Source organism: Theropithecus gelada, chromosome 1, assembly GCF_003255815.1.
Source record: "Theropithecus gelada isolate Dixy chromosome 1, Tgel_1.0, whole genome shotgun sequence".
Lineage (NCBI taxonomy): Eukaryota > Metazoa > Chordata > Mammalia > Primates > Cercopithecidae > Theropithecus > Theropithecus gelada.
Window position 1 is genome coordinate 149,661,367 of NC_037668.1, and position 20,909 is coordinate 149,682,275.

At 35.9% G+C, this 20,909-nt stretch overlaps 1 protein-coding gene across 1 annotated transcript in view; it reads left to right on the forward strand.

Moving 5' to 3' along the window:
- USH2A (usherin) overlaps window positions 1-20,909 on the forward strand; it is a 795,153-nt gene that overhangs the window by 430,662 nt on the left and 343,582 nt on the right. Inside the window, exons 35-36 of the mRNA XM_025367257.1 lie at window positions 15,102-15,253; window positions 20,446-20,608. Of these exons, the coding sequence (XP_025223042.1) occupies window positions 15,102-15,253; window positions 20,446-20,608 (315 nt within the window). The remainder of the gene's footprint in view (window positions 1-15,101; window positions 15,254-20,445; window positions 20,609-20,909) is intronic.

Consider the following 20,909-nt stretch of genomic DNA (forward strand, 5'->3'; position numbering starts at 1 on the left):
AGCAGAAAGGTTGTACAAATCAAAGCAAGGTGTGAATGACAAAACTTCATGGTTTTCTTCACTATACTACCTGCTTCTACTTTTTGTAGAAAGGCTTATAATGTAGAATTTAATCTAGCCATATGAAAACAAAATTTTGTTACTTTTACCTGTTCAATGTCCTGTTCTTAGTGCCAATATTTAAAATTCATAAGATCTGTGTTCTGGTTTTTCTCTGGTTTTAGAGAGGTAACTGTTTGGTATTTCGTTTGATTTTCTTTTTATTTTGAAATAACTTTATTTTTAAATGGTCAAAACGTGATTCTATTTTCTTTCCTAGAAATGTTCAGTTTTAATAGGTGAAATGGATTATGGAACTCAGCGAATCACTTAGGAAAACTGCTTGACAGTTTTGAGCAAACCTTGTGTAACTTTTATGAAACACCTCCAGTCAGTTTGTCAGGTAGAATTTCCCAAGCACAGTCTTTTTTAGATTCCGTTGATTCCATTTTTAGGAGAGCATAACAGTAATAAGGCATTATCCCACAATGTGAAAGCTCTTCTCTCTTTTCCTTTTTTAATTGAAGGATCAAGTATTCACACAGGGAGATATCTGCCACATTCAATCAACTTCTGGACCTTGGGGGGAGCCCTCAGTTGATACTTCTATTGCCATGCTGCACTGGAAAAGACAAACAAATATATTTGGAGCATCTATATTCACTATGCATGTTATTTTTATGACACACTAAAGCATTGTTGTTTAATTCTTACAGTAAACAGAATTCTACAGTGTAAATAGAGTTACCTTGTATTAAATTTACTTTGTATTATACTTGCATTGAATTTCCTTGGTTATATATGACAACCTATTGAGCACCTTTGGAAATACAATTTGACATAACATGATGAAGAGGCACAAAGATATATATCCCAGTGGATATGCTTTATGGACAATTATCATCCAGCTTCCTTGTGAAAATTAAACACCTTAAAAATCCTATCATTATGGAAACAGAAAGGTGATAAACTTGAAATTCCTTCTGTTGTACAGCCAATGGGAATTAAGTATCCATTTTGTGGCTCATCCATTGAAGAGCTGAATGTCTAGAACTAGATTAAATTAAACGGAATTAAGCCAGAACCTGACCCCCTTTGCCACATGGCACGTTACAGTTTTATTTTGCTTCAGCTGTCTTACTGATTATTAGTACCAGAGAATAAGCAAGAAAAAGCCTGAAAAAATACAATGTGGTACAATATAATAGAACAAATGATATTTTTTATGCTGAATATTTCTTTTTGCTTTTCTAGATTCACTCTCCTTTTCCACTCTGTCCCATGCCCTGCAAGGCTGACCCTTTCCTCACAGTGGCAGTGGGCTTCGTCTCTCTCTCTGGCTTCCTGTTGGTTTGTCCATGGGCAGCAACAGCAAAAGATGAGAGGGTGAGAGGAGCGTGGAGTCTCAGAACTTATTCCCTTTGGCTGTCTTTCTGCATGGCTCTGGATTCCAGGGCTGCATTCCTCTAGTAAAGGCTACAGTTCCTATTCAAAGGCCCTTTCCTCTAGCATCAGGTTTCTTCAGGTTCCTGAATTTGTTCTCCCCCTTTCCCCTACAAACGTAAAGATGTTTACTGACTCCGAGCCAACTAGTTAGAATGGTCTAGCAATCCTAGCTAGTACTAGCTGGGGATGCTTTATTATCACTGTTTGCTTTCCCTTAACCCTGTCCGCATCTTTGTAAATAGGAGTTCCACTAAAATCTCTTCCATTGCCATTTGAGTGTCATTGGTTTCCAGTTGAAACCCTGACTGATTCCTAAATTTTACTTAATCCCATTTAACACAGAGAGGTGTTTTGTGTGTGTGTGTTTTGATGGGAGATAGTGTGTGAAGATACATTTAAAATGACTTTCTTCATGCTAAGAGTGGCAAGAATAAATAAGTGAATAAAATTTCCATTTTCTTAAACTTTGTTTCAATACAATAGACATTTTAAAGGCCAATAAGGAGAGCCAGGTTCTAGTGGCAGCTTGCTGACCTAATAAACCCATCATATTTAATTTTTGCAAATAATAATCAACTTATTAATATATCTTTGAAAACTTTTCTCTTATTGTTATAAAATATTTGTTTGTTATCATTAGTGAAATAATGACTTATGACATCTTCCTCTTGATGAAGTAGCTCTGAGTGCCAAGTTTAGCTTAAAGGTCAGTTTCAGCTGGGAGCGGTGACTCAAGCCTGTAATTCCAGCACTTTGGGAAGCTGAGGTGGGTGTAACACCTGAGGTCAGGAGTTCAAGACCAGCCTGGCAAACATGGCAAAACCCCGTCTCTACTAAAAATACAAAATTATCTGGGCATGGTGGCAGGTGCCTGTAATCCCAGCCACTCAGGAGGCTAAGGCAGAAAAATCACTTGAACACGGGAGGCGGAGGTTCCAGTGAGCCGAGATTGCACCATTGTACTCCAGTCTAGGCAACAAGAGCAAAATTCCATCTCAAAAAATAAATAAATAAATAAATAAACAAATAAATAAATAAATAAAATAAAAATCAAGGTTAGCTTCTCAGATAAGCCCCATTATGTAACTTACCCAGACTAGGTTAGCATCCACCTCTCCCTTCCTTATCCCATATTTTCCTTCTATCCATCTGGTTTTTAAAAAGTAAACTTTACATCCACATAATACATCTAAAGTCTAGTCTGTTCTTTCGTTTAGATTGAAAGTTTTGTGAAGGAAGTAACCATGACTGTTCTGACAACTTCTGTATTACCAGCATGCAACACAATGCCTGGCTCACAGTAGCTACCCCATAATTACTGATGAGCCAGATGATGATCAGAAACCAAATCTAAATCCAGCAGACTTACAAAAATTATTTTACAGTATGTAGTAAATACTTGTTTCTTTGCACTTTCTGGACTTAATTGGAAAGTAATGAATTTTAAGTGAAAAGATAGCACACAGATATAAGAAACTATTGGCTAATGACAGATAGTGTACCAGGGAGGAATACAGACCTGCCTAAGCTTATTTTTGAGAGATATTAGTTTAGTTTTTACAAGAGAAGTGCAGCACATGACATAGGTCAGAACTGGAGGAGATAGTCTAAGGTGAGCTTCCCATAACAAGTAAGACTTTAACTCATACTACAAGCAAGGGACAGCTCTATGTGTGGTCGTTCTATGTGCACAGTGCTTATTACTACTAAAGCACATTCACATATGCTCACTTGTTCGATTCTCAGATCAACTGTCAGACCACCAGGGCAAGGAATATTATCCCATTTTGTTGGTCAGGAAATAAAAGCTTAGTGAGTTTTTGCTATCTAACCAAGTTTTAAAGGTATGTGATCATGATAGAAGTACTGAAGTGGATGGAGGAAGAGCCCTGAAAAAGAAGGCAATTGGCTTGGAAGCTTTTGACTTTGTTTTGAAATAGTGCCCAGAACAGGGGAGGCACTCAATAACTAACTTGCTGATTGAATGAATAATTACTTACTTAAAAGTATATGCACAAAATTGATTCAAAATAATTGGTCGTATAATTTATCCTGTTCTGCAACTTGCTTTTTTTCTCTAATTCACATGGAATAAACATCCTTTTATGTCAATAGGTGTAGTGCTCCTTCATTTTTCCTCAAGGCTTAATAAAATGCCGTTGAATGAAACCACAACATTTATGGAGGCTATCTGGTAAATGATTAACATCCATTCCTCGGTACAACCACATCTCATTAATGCCAGCTAACCATTAATTATAAAAGATGTTGGCAATAAGGTTTGGTGCTTGGACTAGTAGATAGTCCTCAAATGGATTCCCATTAATGTGGATTTGGTATAGTCCTTGAGTGAGTGTTACAAGGAGTGTTTAGCCAATAGTTATATCCTGAGGAGTCCCCAAAGTTAGAGGAGAGGACCCTGAAATAGCTGTTAAGCCTCCTGTTCTAAAACAAAATCACATAACAGGGTTTAATGTCAAAGAATGAAAAGGAAAAGAAAACTGATGGACCTATTTTAATATCAGACAAAGAATGCTTTACAGTGAGCAGTATTATTAGATATAAAAAGGTAGTTTCATAATAATAAAGGAGTTACTAAAATTAACATTTACTTTTATCAAAATATACTATAAATACCCACAAAGATGAGTAGTAAGAGAGATGATATTTAGAACACATGTAACCATCAGAAAACTGTATCCAGAATATATAAAACATTCCTACACATCTATAATAAACTGGAGTTAGCACCTGAAAAGTCATTTCACAAAAGAAGAAAAATAAAATGTCTGATAAACATAAGAAAATGGGCCAACCTCTGCAATAATCCAAAAGTAAAAGATAATACCAAAACAAGATATCATTTTTTACATCTAATACTGCCAAAAATGTCAAAGTCTGACAATAAGGTCTTTTTGAGGATATAGAACAATGAGAACTCACATGGACTCACATGTACACTAGAATTGACACACTTTCAAAAAGAGATGAGCACTGTCTAGTAAAACTGAACATATTTCAACAATTTCTCTCCAGGACATTTGTCCTAGAAAACTTGTATACATGTGCTTCAGGACACATGTACAAAAATATGTATAATTACACTGATGTCATAGCTAAAATATAGAAACATTCTAAATATCTATCAAGAGTAGAATAAATAAATAACATTTGCCCTACAGGAATACTACACAGAACTAAAAATGAGTGAAGTATGTCTACTCTCAAAAACATGTATAGAACTCATGAATATTATGTTACACAAAGCAGGATGCAAAAATTATACATACAACATAACTCTATTAATGTAAGTTAGAAAACCATGAGAAACTTGCTTATGTTGTTAAGGGATGAATTTCTCAGTAGAAAAGCAAGGATGTGGTTCTTCAAAAGTCCTCATAGTTATCTGTGAGGAAGGGAAAGGGCTCCAATTATAGACAGGAGATTTCTGGGGTCCTGGCAACATTCTATGTTTTCAACGTGAGTAATGGTTACATGACCTTTGGCTTTTAAATTTGTCATTAAAATGGAATTGATACTATATATACTTTTATATGTTATATTTTATTACATGATTTTTAAAATGTAGAAAAAATAGGTATATGGAAGCTGTAAGGTTGTATGCACTGTGGAGTCTGAATGCTTCAGTGCCGACACATAGCTCTACCACTTCCTAGCTGTATTAACACTGGGCAAGTTACCAAACCTCTCTAAAACCTTTTTTTGTCATCTATTTTTTCTCATCTGAAATAAAAACCATTCCACTATCAAGAGTTTTTCCTGAAGATTAAATGGTACTTGATTAAAACACTCAATCCAGTTGTTATTGCTTTAGCATGAACTTCTTTGGACTTTAAAGTGTTTGTGTCTTCTTACCTGGCATGCTCCCCTGCACAAGAGTATTTTTTAATTTAAATATTTTATTTTGAGATAATTATAGATTCACAAGCAATTATAAGAAAGAGATTACATGTATCTTTAATTCAGTTTCTCTCAATGACAACATCTTCTGAAACTATAATACAATATCACAACTAAGATTTTGACACTGATACAATCAAGTTACAGAACAATTCCATCACAAGACATAGTTTTTTCTTATCCTCAGACTGAAAAACAATTCCCTTTTTAACCAGGAACAGAAGGGTAAGTTAGTTTTTTGGAAGTTGGCTTTTATGAGATTGTTAACTTCATTGTTCATGTTTGATAAAGGAACACTCTTTTCTGAATAGTGACATTATCATACCATATCGCAATCTAACACATTCCATCCCTAAGTGTCAAAGTTTTTTTTTTTTTAATTAAAAAGAAAGTATATATAACTGCTGAAGATGTTTGTCTTGCCACAGATTACTGCTGAAATGCATCATTCCCACATCCCTGCCTCATTCACGACTACTTCCTATACATTCAGGAGAAGATGACTTTAATAATTATTTTTCCTGTTTGATGTTTTTGACCATCTCACTGTTACTACCTCCATGGTCTTCCCTACTCCAGTCTATTTTGTATGTGATTCTAGATTAATTTTTCTGTATATGACTTTATGTTGTTGCTAATCAGTTCATAAAAACACTGATGGTCTCCTGTGTATCATAAAATTCCAACTCCTTGTAGTGTCATTCAAGGCCCCAAACTCCCTTTGAAGTTTTGTTTTCTATTAGGCTTTATCCAGTGATATGGTTTGGCTCTGTGTCCCCACCCAAATCTCACCTTGAATTGTAAAAATCCACACGTGTCATGGGAGGGACCCCGTGGGAGATAATTGAACTATGGGGGCATGTTTTTCCTATGTTGTTCTCATGATAGTGAATAAATCTCATGAGATCTGATGGTTTTATAAAGGGGAGTTCCCTGCATAAGCTTTCTTACCTGCTGCTGTGTAAGACATGCCTTTGCTCCTCCTTCACCTTCTGCCATGATTATGAGGCCTCCCTAGCCATGTGGAACTGGAGAGCCCATTAAATCTCTTTCCTTTATGAATTACCCAGTCTCAGGTATGTCTTTATTATCAGCATGAGAATGGAATAATACATCCAGCTACAGGAATAACAACAAATTATTAATCTATTTGGGATACATTTACTAAACCTTGCACTTTCTTACTTCTCGGCAATGGCAAATGTCATTTTCCTCACCAGAAGCATCGTCTTGAAACATAGGTTTTTCACATACTACCTTTCAGGGGAGTCACATTAGCTTCATCACATGACTTATTGAATACCCCGCTTCCGTATATGGAAGACTTGACTGCTCTAAAAAGCCTATAGCACTTCTTTAGCCAGAGTGATTATTCCCTGCTAGAGGGTCGTGTACATACTGTCTACTATTTAACCATGTCATTTGTTTGGCATAAAGTCATTGTGGTGCTTATGATGCTTGTTTAACTCTTGAATTGTTATTTAATTATACCTATATTTAACTCTTTTCTTACTTCCATAAAGGTAGATATTATTCTTATTCTTTCTGTTCTTACTTCCCAAAACATCAAGTATAGTACTTTACGCTTGATTGACTTTCAATATACTTATATTAATCTTTTTATTAGGCTAATCTTGATTGCTTTTAGAGGCAGAGCATATTCATTGGTTCTTTTTTTTTTTTTGAGACGGAGTCTCGCTTTGTTGCCCAGGCTGGAGTGCAGTGGCTGGATCTCAGCTCACTGCAAGCTCCGCCTCCCGGGTTTACGCCATTCTCCTGCCTCAGCCTCCCGAGTAGCTGGGACTACAGGCGCCCGCCACTTCGCCTGGCTAGTTTTTTGTATTTTTAGTAGAGACGGGGTTTCACCGTGTTAGCCAGGATGGTCTTGATCTCCTGACCTCGTGATCCGCCCGTCTCGGCCTCCCAAAGTGCTGGGATTACAGGTTTGAGCCACCGCGCCCGGCCCTTCATTGGTTCTTAATTCAAGTGAAATTCCTAAAAATTTTAGAAGAGGAAATTAGACCAGAAACATGTAACAAGAGTAGTGACAAGAGTGGAGTGAGATTGCCAGTTTCCACAACTGAATTTATTTTTTATAGCCCTGAAAAATGGGTTTGCACCTCTAAGAATCCATTCCCTGCTCTTTATGACAATGACAACAATTCTTATTTTTTGGAGTTGTCAATGTTGAAGATAATAATCCATAAAAGTGTGTACCCTATTGTCTGACTCAAAGTAAGTGATCAGAGCATTTTAATTTTCTTTTTTAAGAAAGGGTCTCACTTTGTCCCCTAGGCTGCAGTGTAGTGGTGTGATCACAGCTCACTGCAACCTCGACCTCCGCAACCTCGCCCAAGTGATTCTGCCACCTCAGCCTCTCAAGTAGCCAGGACCACAGGCACATTTCATCATGCCCAACTAAGTTTTTGCTTTTTTTGCAGAGACAAGGTTTTGCCACATTGCCCAAGCTGGTCTCAAACTCCTAGACTCAAGCCATTCACTTGCCTTTGCCTCTCAAAATGCTGGGATTATAGGCATGAGCCACCATGCCGGGCCCAGAACATATTTTAAATTACTTTAAATTATTTTGGCCTGGCATGGTGGCTCATGCCTGTAATCCCAACACTTTGGGAGGCTGAGGAGGGTGGATCAAAAGGTCAGGAGTTCAAGACTAGCCTGACCAACACAGTGAAATCCCGTCTCTACTAAAAATACAAAAATTAGCTGGGCATGGTGGCAGACACCTGTAATCACAGCAATCTAGGAGGCTGAGGCAGGAGAATTGCTTGATTCACCTCCTGGGAAGCGAAGGTTGCAGTGAGCTGAGATCACACCACTGTACTCCAGCATGGGCTACAGAGCTAGACTCCATCTCCAAAAAAATTAAAATTAATTAATTTAAAAAATTATTTCAAGTATTCTATAATTTTGAAAATACTCACATGGCATTTCAAGGACTCAAAATTTTACATTCCCCAGAGCTATTCAAAAGTCAAAATTTTCTTTAAAATAAATGAAAACAGGGGTACAACATACCAAAATCTCTGGGATGTAGCAAAGACAGTATTCAGAGGAAAGTTTATAGTGCTAAATAGTTACCTCAACAAGTTAGAAAGATCTAAAATTAACAAACTAACATCTCACCTAAAGGTACTAGGAAAACAAGAACAAACTAAACTTGAAGCTAACACAGATTTTTTTAATTATTATTACTGATTCAATTTTCAAACTTGACATTGGTCTGTAAAGCGTTTTAGTTTCTTCCTGATTCACTCTTTGGAAGCTGCTTGTTTCTAAGAATTTTCTCTAGATTTTCTAGTTTGTGTGGATAGATGTGTTTATAATACTGTCTGAGGATGGTTTTGTTGTTGTTGTTGTTGTTGTTGCTGCTGTTGTTTTTGGTAGAAACCCCCCCCCCCTACCAAAAAAGAAAAGAAACCTGGACCAGGTAGATTCACACCCAAATTTCACCAGATGTACAAGGAAGAGTTGGTAATGATTCTCCTAAAACTATTCCAAAATATCAAGAAGGAAGGACTCTTTCTTAACGCATTCTATGAGGCCAGCATCTCCCTGATAGCAAAACTTGTCAAAGACACAACTGAAAAAGGAAACTATAGGCCAATATCCCTGATAAACATAGACAGAAAAATCCCCAACAAAGTACTAGCAAACCAAATTCAATAGCACAACAAAAATGTTAAGTCAACACAATAAAGTAGGCTTCATTCCTAGGATGCCAAGTTTAGCTAAACATATACAAATCAATAAATGTGATTCATAAATCTCCTTGAGTTGGAAATATATTTAAAAATGTGATTCATCACAGAAATAGAACTGAAAGCAAAAGCACATGATCATCTCAATAGATACAGAAAAAACTTTCAATAAAATCCAATATACCTTTATGATAAAAGCCCTCAACAAAGTAGACATCAAAGGAACATACCTCAAAATAATAAGAGCTATCTATGACAAACCCACAGCCAACATCATACAGAGAAGGTAGAAGCTGGAAGTATTCCATTTGAGAATATGACCAAGATAAGAATGCCCACTCTCACCACTCTCACTCCACATAGTTCTGGAAGTCCTTGCCAGAGCAATCAGGCACAAGAAAGAAAGAAAATAAATACTAGTAGGAAAAGAAGAAGTCAAACTATCTTTCTTTGCTGATGTGATTGTATGCCTAGAAACCCAAAAGATTCCACCAGAAAGTTCCTAGAACTGACAAACAACATCAGTAAAGTTTTAGAATACAAAATAAATGTGCAAAAATGAGTAGCATTTCTATACACCAATAATGTTCAAACTGAGAGCCAAATCAAGAAGGCAATCTAATTTACAATAGCCACAAAACAGTAAATACCTAGGAATACATCCATCCAAGGAGGTGAAAGATGTCTACAAGACAAACTACAAAACACTGGTAAAATAAATCGTGTATGGCACAAATGGAAAAATGTTCCATGCTCATGGAGTAGAAGGATCAATATCACTGAAATGGCCATAGTGCCCAAAACAATTTACAGATTCAATGCTATTTTTATCAAACTACCAATATCATTTTTCACAGAATTAGAAAAAAGCTATTCTAAAATTCATATGGAACCAAAAAAGAGCCTGAATAGCCAAAGCAATTCTAAGCAAAAAGAACAAAGCTGGAGGCATCACATTACTCAACTTCAAACTATACTATAAGGCTATAGTAACCAAAACAACATGATACTGGTACAAAAACGGAACACATAGACCAGTGGAACAGAAAAGAGAATCTAGAAATACAGCTGTGCACCTACAGCCATCTGATCTTTTACAAAGTCAACAAAAATAATCAATGGAGAAAGGACTCCCTATTTTTAAAATGGTGCTGGGGTAGCTTGCTAGCCTTATGCAGAGGAATGAAACCAGACCCCTACTTTTCACCATATGCAAAAATTAACTCAAGATGGATTAAAGATTTAAACGTAAGAGCTCATATTATAAGAATCCTAGAGGAAAACCTAGGAAACACCATTCTGTATGTCATCCTTGGGAAAGAACTTATGACCAAGTCCTCAAAAGCAATTGCAGCAAAAACAAAAATTGACAAATGGAACCTAATTAAACTAAAGAGCTTCAGCGCAGCAAAACAAACTATCAACAGAGTAAGCAGACAACTTACAGAGTGGGAGAAAATATTCACAAACCACCCATTTGACAAAGGTCAAATAGCCAAAATCTATAAGAAACTTAAATCAGCAAGTAAAAAACAACCCATTAAAAAGTGGGTAAAAGACATGAACAGACACTTCTCAAAAGAAGGCAGACAAACAGCTAACAAACATGTTCAACATCACTAATCATCAGAGAGTTGCATATCAAAACCACAATGAGTACCATCTAACACCAGTCAGAATGGCTACTATTAAAAAGTCAAAAAACAACAGATGCTGGCAAGGCTGCAGAGAAAAGGGTTGAATGCTTGTATACTGTTGGTGGGAATGTAAATTAGTTCAGCCACTGTGGAAAGCAGTTGAAGGTTTTTCAAATAACTTAAAACAGAACCACCATTTGACCCAGCAACCCCATTACTGGGTATACACCCAAAGGAAGACAAAGTATTCTGCCAAAAGAAACATGCACTTGTGTGTTCATCACAGTACTATTTGCAATAGCAAAGACATGGAATCAACCTAGGTGCCCATCAACAGTGTGTTGAATAAAAAAATATGGTACATATACACTACGAAATACTACATAACCACAAAAAGAACATCCTGAAATCATGTCCTTTGCAGCAACATCTATGAAGCTGGAGGCTTTTATACTAAGCAAATTAATACAAGAGCAAAACAAACAAATATTGCATATTCTCATTTATAAGGGAGAGCTAAACATTGGGTACTCATGGACATAAAGATGGCAACAGTAGATCCTGAGGGTTAATGGCAGGGAATGGGGAGTAAGGGTTGAAAAACTAACTGTTGGGTACTATGCTCACTATCTGGGTGGTGGGATCATTCGTATCCCAAACCTCAGCATCACACAGTATACCCATGTAAGAAACCTGCACACAAACCTCCTGAATCTAAAATAAAAGTTGAAAAAAAAAAAAGCTATTGGTACATATCCTGTATTCTAGTTAAAGTAAAAAGCATCTTCTTAGGCTTCAGTTTAAAGTGTCCACTACATTGTATTTGTTAGTTTTTGTTACTCTGTTTTAAGAATCTGAGGTCAATGAAATTAAAATTGTCATGTCAATAGGTGTTTTAGACTGATTGGCTTACTAAAAGTGTGTTTTAAAACTGAATCATACAATGTTTTATATTATATTGATTCTGTTTATATTGAAATCAGCTTAATATGATGTGTGTGTGTGTGTGTGTGTGTGTGTGTGTATCAGTATAATGTTAGTCCTACAATGTGATTCTACAATTGATCCTTCAGCCCTTCCTCCATATGCTGTCAAATACTGTTTACCTACAGGATGCCAGGTTACTCTGTGTGTGTGTGTGTGTGTGTGTGTGTGTGTGTGTGTGTGTGTGTTTGTCTGTGATCTCACCCATGTTAAAGTTAGACTTCATTCTCATCCACCTCTCAGTTAGATACATCGTGGATACTAAAAACTTTTTGAGCAGTTGAATTAACTGTCACAAATCTCACTTAATTTCATTCTCAGCTTATTTGTCATGTATTCATTTTAGTCTAAGCCCTTCTTTCAATAACGGTCTGCTCTTTGTATATCCATAGTGCCAGATGTCAAGGTTATCTAGCTTCTCAACATAGATTGCTAAGGGTTGACTTGCTAAAGTCCGATAGACAAAAAAAAAAAAAAAAAAGAAGAAGAAGAAGAAGTAACTTTGGAGAGACTGTCACTGAGAGAGGATGTAGAAGAACTCAAACAATGACACAAGAATTGGTAAGGTGCAGTCACTGAGTGATGTTTAGGGTAGAAGCTGGGTAAGAACCCTGTATATCTCATCAATCACTGAGGCATTATAGAGTTAGAGAATGTAGTATTTGATGTCCATAATCAAACTTTGAGTCTTCACAAAATGATTCAGTTATATTCATTATATTCTCTGTGAGAAGACAGGTAAGTGTGTAGTACTTACTAGAAAGATTTCCTTCAAAAATGGTTAAGATTTTTAGAGTTCATGCTTAAGGAGATGAGACTTAGTTATAATGAAAATTAACTTCTATAAAATATCTCATTTCCCAATATGTCAGATAAATGAGATATTATGCACATAATCCTAACATAAAAGACATTCTCTGTTCCCCAATTATGTAAGAAAAGGGAACTATTGGTTTAGGTACTTTCTATCTCAGTTGAAAAGCAGGTCAAATAGATAGTATTTCTAGGGTCTTATGGTGTCTTTAAGAGCTTCTGCGACACACTATTTGTACATAAGATTTTTTGGGGGGTTAACTGACTGCTTCACAGTCTGGCACATAAGAATTTTTTTGTCATTGTTATTACCTGATTATATGTTTTTTTCCCTTTAAATTTTCTATGTATTATAGGTAGGTGGTTTTTTCACTATGTGTCTTTCACTTCTCAGCTTTAATTCATTTGTGTCTTTGTGTGTCAAGTATTGAATAGAATTAAATCAAATACTTTCTATAGGTATTCATAAAGTTCCCATAGATGGTCACACCAGAAATAAAGGAAAACAGACACTGGCAGCCAATCTTTTTCTGTGTGAGGAGCTATAAGTGGTACCTGATAGTAAAATAAAGACTCTTTCCAAAAAATTTGGAAATAAGGGAAATGGACTTATCAGAATGATAAACTGTACAAGGTTATCTTCTTAAAGGAAAATGAGTCACAGCAGTAGCTTTTTAAAAGTATTAACTCATTTAAGTAAAAAATGCTTTAATCCTAAGAGAACGTATTGACCCAGGTCTGATTAGTATAAGAGAAAACATTTCAGATATTTAAAACAGAGGATATTTTATACGAGTAGGTTGCTCTCAAGGTGTTGTAAAGAAGGGCTGGAAGAACAAAAGGGAAAGGTGGCAGGTACTGGAAGGAAAAAAAGGATGATTGACGAGAGCTGCTGCTTATTGCTACACTTAACGATTTGACATTTGAACCATTATAGGACACTGCCCCAACCAGAGCTGAAATGCCAAAAACATTCCACTACTGAAGAGGCAGAAAGTGCAGAAGAGATGCTTCTTCTGTCTAGAATGCTTGAGGCTGCAGGTGCTTTGTCCCCTGCTGACACAGCAGCTGTCAGCAAAGGCCTCAGCTCTTGGAGCTAGAAGCTGGTCGTTTTCTTTCTTCCTGCTTCTGTCCTCCTCGCAGTGCCTCCCACTGGCAAAACCTAATAGAAGGCCAACAAGCAAGAGTTGGAAATGTAGTTTGTAGTTTGCAAATTCAGCCGTACAGAACAGGCTATGGAAGCATGGATGTGTGGCTGGAGTGGACATCAGACGAATCACCTTCTTAGCTACTCGGCATTCACATACACCCTTGTACTTTCCACCACCTTTCATTACCAATAACAATCCCTCTGTGCTTCCATCGAACATGATACTACAATGCTTTGTACAAATGATGGTGCTCTCACTTCCCTCATCATATTCTTATCTGGGTGCTGTTAATTCCCCTTTTAGTTCAGACACAACCCAGCTGGATATTGTTCAACTTAAAAAAACTAAACTATAAATTAATACCCACTAACCCTATTTACATAAATCAATGGGGAAAGGAGGAAGGAAAATTGGTTACGATATACAAATTTCTGTGTAATAATCAGAAATAAAACATGACAGCATTTATAATTCTTGTTTCTATAATTAGTTGTGAGGTCATAGCTGATATTTACAACTTCTTCTCCTTGCCCTCAGCTCGTAGTTCATCTGTCTGGAGTTCTTTTATTTTTATTTTTTGTAGAGGTAGAGTCTCACTACATTGCCCAGTCTGGTCTTGAACTTTGGGGCTCAAGTGGTCCTTCTGCTTTGGCCTCCCAAAGTGCTGGGATTACAGGTATGAGTCATCGCACCTGACTTGTTTGGAATTTTTTACCTAGTGAGGTCACTGGATCTTCATTACTAAGGGGGTCTATGTCCTTCATGTTCTATCTTGATTGGGTTGCTGCAGATTTTCAATGCTTATATGATTGGACCAGGTCATATAAAGAGATGCCCTTTTGAATGTCCTGACTGACAGACAACATGCAGTAGGAAGTCAGTTTCTCTTCCAAAATGATACCTTTTCTTTTTGCCTGTTATAGGGATGCTATGAAGAGAGGGTTAAAAAGAAGCCAATGCATACCAGGTGCTTAGAACAGTGCCTGATACATCATGAGTCATTAACAAATAAGGTCGATTTACTTCTGGGGTATATCTATTAAGAATATATTTTTTAGAAAGCAATAAAAATTATAAGTATGCTTTACTTATTAATTTTTGATCTGGAACACACATGGCAACTGCTAATAGGATGCAACAGAAAGATTCTCATGCTGGAACTGGTAGGTTTTATTTCTGTCTCTGTATTAATTAGCTTTACAATTTGATATTCAAGGGTAACATCTATTTTATCCTTTGGTAAGAGACAGAGTCTAGACAAGGAGAAATACCAGAGTCTGTGATTTAATGATTCCATGAAACCAGAAATCACATCAAGAGTGCTTGCTTTCTTAAGATCTTCTTTGCTATTGTCTAGTAGTCATACTGAAAGGCAATTATTATCTTCCCAGGTGTTATCATGAGTTATGGATTATATCTAGATGGTGTATTAATCCACAATTCCTCAGAACTCAGCTGTCGTGCTTATGGATTTGCTCCTTGGAGTTTACATTCTTTCAGAGTCCAAGCATGCACAGCCAAAGGTTGTGCTCTGGGCCCGCTGGTGAGTATCTAAATTTACATTCTAGGAATGTGTTAAATGTCAGATGACACTGAATATTAAGGAAGAAGTAAGTGGCGGTGACTCACCCTCTCCACAGCTAGCCTTTCAAGCAGGATGGGAGATTTTTCTTTTTATAAAAGTTCATTTAAGAGTTACTAAGATTTTATATTCGACATAAATTTCAAGACTGAACATAGGTCTAGTGAAGGGCAGAGTCTACATTTTATTGAAAGAAAGATAAGTTGGCTAGTGTAGTAGGCAAACATGAAATTTTTCCTAATTTAGTGACATATTGAAGGTGGATGTTTTTTTCTTTCTAATCATGGGCTCAACATCTAAGTAAGTTTAAGGTTAAAAAATGAAAATAATTGAAAGTCTGTAAGTGCCACAATATGGCAACACTGCTCCCCAACAGGTAGTTAATCAATTAATAGGTTGAGTTTACCTCATCTATTAGGATAAAACAGTTTTATGTGATACAGCTTCGTAAGAATGGTATTGAAAATTAAATTAATATCAGCTTTTGATATTCATATTTCAGAAATCTGTATCTGAAATGTATATCTATATTTCATTAGCAGTTAACAGCTTGACAAGATTATACTTTCTATTCCTAATATAATTTTTAAAACCCAATTAATAGCACATAATTATCATAAACTAGCAGGACATTCTTTAGTTTCAAAACATCACATTACACTTTTGTGCATTTTTCTTGATTAATTAGATTTTGCTTCTTTAGATGGAAAATGCTCATTAGTCTTAGATATTTTTTGGCAATGTTTGCTAATGCCCTATCATTTTAATGCATGCTGTCTTCACTGAAGAGTATATTATATAAATATTACCTTGGAAAACAGCTCTATGTTTTAATTTCTGCTTCCTTATTTTTGATCACACCTCTCATTTTGTTTCAGAGATTGGTTGCTTTCCAAGCAGCTAACACCATCCACCAGTGGAGCTGAGCTGTAGTCTTTATTGCCATTAAGCATTTTATAGCCCAGACCCCTCTGATGGATACTTACCCTTAAATGCAGGAATGGCAATAGGCCAGCTTTTCTTTTCCATTCAAAAAAAAAGAAAAAAGAAAAAGAAAAAAGAAAAAAAAGAAAAAGAAACAAAAGAACACGTCACATGAGATTGAAATTTACACTTTTTCAAAATGTAAGCTGCACATCGTAGTTCTGGTTAGAAAATTGGCTCAGCGGTGTCTCCTGATGTTCTGGCAACTTTAAATAAGGGGGACCTGCATTATCGATCTGCATCCTGCACAGATGGTAGCTACGTTAACTTTAAGAAATCAAATGCCACAAAGCTTTGACAGGAAGGGGGGAAATAGAATTGGGTTGTAAAACCTAGTCTGCCACGGCTTTGTATATTCCAGACTCAATCTTGACTTACAGCACAGAGTTATTTTCTCCCTTGGTACTTTCTTTATCCTGTACTCAGTATGCAAACGCTTTTCCCTAGTCAATGATCCATCTCTAATCACTGGGATTGAACAACAATGTCTTTATTTAGAACAAGTCAACTATATGCTACCAAGAAGTTAAAGCCCATGGTCTTCAACCGGTTTGCAAAATATTTTTGTCCCCATCACATTACATGTAAACCCTTAAGTGATTCCATATCTGAGTATTTAAATAGCCCTAGATAGCTAGCACAAATCACGAAGGATATTACAGATTCAGCTTATTTTTGTTGATGATTCTTTTTAATGTGTGCTTATTGACTTAAGAAATCTATGAATCAATCTTAAAAAGCAGAGTTTTCTATCATTAAATTATAACATGGTACTCAACAAAATTCAGTCGAACGTGGCAATGGTGTATAACGGTTTCTTAAGGTATTCATCAAAAGAGAGCCCAATATTCTGACATTTTAAATAAAATTTCATTGAAATAGAAAATTTATCATTTCTGCTTTTAAATATTTTTCTGGCAAAAATCAGAATAAATTTTAAAAGAGTTCATTTTTTTGTTCATCTAACATTTCTTAATGATAATTCTTGTTATTTAGATTATCCATGCATGCAGGGAAATACTATTCAATGTTTTCTATGAGAAATATGCTTCACAGTCCCAAATGTGATATGGTTCATCTTCCAAATTGCAAATTGCTCATGTAATAAAAAATATGAATTTGGTGTAGTATTTTTAAAAATAAAAAGACACACAGAAGTTCCATATTCTTACCACTTGAATGTAGTATTAGCTTAATTTTTTTTTTTTTTTCCTAATCTGACCAGTTTGTTAGCTATTATTTATGGTGCAGAAGGAGTTGCCCTGTACCTATCTGGAAAAAAACAAAAACAAAGCAAAACAAACAGCAACAAAAAAACCCACAATGATTCCCCTGTGGTGTGTTCAGTTCTTACTCATCTAAATAATGTATTTGACTCTTATGGAAATTCCAATATAGAAAACAATTGACAATGCCTCTGAACCAAATTTTTAGATGCTAATGTGTATTGTCAAGTTAAATTCAATGAAATTGGAGTTTTATAAATTTTGAAATAATGTAAAAATTAACAGAATGCAGAAGAAACTTTTTAAATGCTTTCCTTCCTTTCAATTGTATTAGAGGGAAACCCTTCACATTTTGTAATATTCTTTAATAAAATACAATAATGTTTTCCATAAGAAAATCACTTTACTTTCTTATTCCTCACTTAGCCAATGTCATATAACACTAGTGGAGTCTAAGATTGAGAATTGTATGACCGTGTCTTGTATTGGAACATTCATTAGATTGATTCTCCAGGGACTCTTTTAAGGATGAAGTGAGAAACTATAGGTCATTCCTGTGTGATACGGCTAAAAAGTTGTCTTGGTTCCTTAGTGATGTCATACTTACACAGATAAATAGACCTGGATAAATACACAAGTACAAACACATTGACCCTTTCACATGTTTACATGTTTGTTTGTTTGTTTGTTTTTTTGCAAAGAAGCAAATAAGTGTGTTATTTCAGATATCTAAATCTTAATGGCAATATATAATAGTCAAGCAAATGCTATAGGGGAAGTCTGCCTTAAATGTGCTTAAACCTCTTAAATCCCGATGCCTCCTTAGAAGATATACTTATTCCACAAAGCCCCAGATTTCTCAACTATTACAAAGACAAATAATGTCTACTTTAAGAGAGTTGGTGTAAAAAATTAAATAAAATATCATTTACACAAATTTCTAGTACATTGCAAGAGTTTTATTAAGAATAACAGTTTATGGTGAGGCGTGGTGGCTCACGCCTCTAATCCCAGCACTTTGGGAGGCCGAAGCGGGAGGATCACAAGGTAAGGAGTTTGAGACTAGCCTGGCCAATGTAGTGAAACCCCATCTCTACTAAAAATACAAAAGTTAGCTGGGTGTGGTGGCGGGCGCCTGTAGTCCCAGCTACTCGGGAGGCTAAGGCGGGAGAATAGCTTGAACCCGGGAGGTGGGGGTTCCAGTGAGCTGCACTCCAGCCTCAGAGACAGAGCAAGACTCACTCCATTTTAAAACAAAAGAATTATAGTGTATTGAAGTGATTGTGTTTTTATTGCACATTTGCTCTCAAGTATTTTTTCTATGTCAAGAGAGGTTTCCAGGCCAAAGCCAAGCCAATTTTTACCTTTCCCAAGTGCCTTTTCCTTCATATTCCTTTTATGGCAAGGTAGATAATCAAAAAAGTAAAACGAAAAAGAAAGACCAGGTCAGCAATTTCCAGATTCAATGTATAGTAAAAACTGACGTGTTTATCCAAATACTTAAGAAAATGTTACGAAACATATTTATTTTGAATTAACCAACTATTTGAGGATTATAATATAATTACCTGAAATTGCCCTTAATTCTTCAACTTTTCAAGTCTCATTTTATTTGGAATACTTTAAAATCATTCTATATACAATAATATGAACTACATAGATAGGCATAATAAAACCAACTACATTGCCATAAAATATTAAAATGATGAATTGATATTTTTCTAGCCTAGTTTCTTCATCATTTCTGTACATAACTATTAAACTAAAAACAAAAGAGCAAGCGTTATAGTTCTAAAGAACCCCATAGCTTTTCTCTGATGAAAATAAAACATGTTGTGACCTCATAGTTACTAAAAATTAACACTTTCTTTTTTTATTTATTTTCATAATTGATAAAATGCGTTCACCCTAACAAATAAAGGTTTTATAATTGATAATATTTGCCTACCTAGGATTTCATGTTTGATGACCTTCTTGGGAGGCAAGAGCCTGTACCTTAAGAATGAAGTTGAAAAATTATCAACACATTTAGTAAATTGTGAAAGGTCAAGTATTTTTGAGTGATGTATATGAGTTTGTAGTGATTAGTTAACTGAATTTAAGCTAATGATTAAAAGATAGTAAAAAAAATTCTGAACTCTTTTCTTCTTTCTTGCCAACTACGTCTTCCTCTGACCATTTGTTTTACTTATGTAGCTATTGAAATCTTCCTGACCACTGTACTGCTAGGGATTACATTTTATTTCAGAGTCCTTCTCTTGAATAATTCATCTTTTGCTGTTTTCTGCATAGCTTCATTAACACAATCAAGATTTTTTTGTGATTGTGCCTTAGGGATAGAGTCCCTAGGATGCATATATTTCTTAATGTTAGCATGATGCCATTTTTACATAACTAATAGCAACATAGCTCATAAAAATGTTGCATGTATGCATGCATGCCTGTGCACACATGTACGCATGCACGTGTGTGTGTGTGTTTGTGTGTGTGTGTGTGTGAGAGAGAGAGAGAGTCAAGATACTTGATTGGCATGGCTTTTTGACAGAGGCCAGAAGTCTACCACCTCAGCCAAGGACTTATAAAAACAGACTGCATGCATTTCTTCTCTTTTGCAATCACATAAAAATTACTTTAAAGCAGTCCTAGAATTGGTCTATGGATATGCACAGCCATAGGCACAATCACAGTGTGAGCAGATCCACATATTCTGGAAATCACAAACAGCTGCCTTGGTCAGGAGCTCAAATTCTAAGCTTTAACAGCAGGGGGAAGAAAACATGAGGTGTGCTTTGATCCTGCTGACAAAATGAGGTATTCATACAAGATGCTACTGTCAAAATAGTTTACTTCACAGCAAAAAGAGATTCTTTGAAGAAATATGCTCAAAGCGAACCATGTACTTATTTTATTTGCAAACAAAAATAAATCTTTTTATACTCACAGGTGGAAAATCGAACTCTAGAAGCTCCTCCTGAAGGAACAGTAAATGTGTTTGTCAAAACACAGGGATCCCGGAAAGCCCACGTGAGGTGGGAAGCACCTTTTCGCCCTAATGGACGCTTAACATACTCCGTCCTTTTCACTGGGATATTCTATGTTGACCCAGGTAATTTGTTTTTATTTTCTAAACTTCAAATAACATTAGAAAACAACTCATTTTTATTTAGAATCTTTCCTTTTAGCCACAGATGTTGGTTTCTTTATTTTCCTGAAAATAACCTATATGGATGAGTTGCTGCCCGATGGTTCTCAGAGTGTGGTTCCCAGAGCAGCAGCAACAGCCACATCTGATGAACTCTTAGAAATGTACATTGTAGAGCCTCGGTCCTAGCCTACTGAATCAGAAACTCTAGAGACTGAGGTCTAACAATCTGTGTTTAAATAAACCCTTCAGGTGACACGTGCTC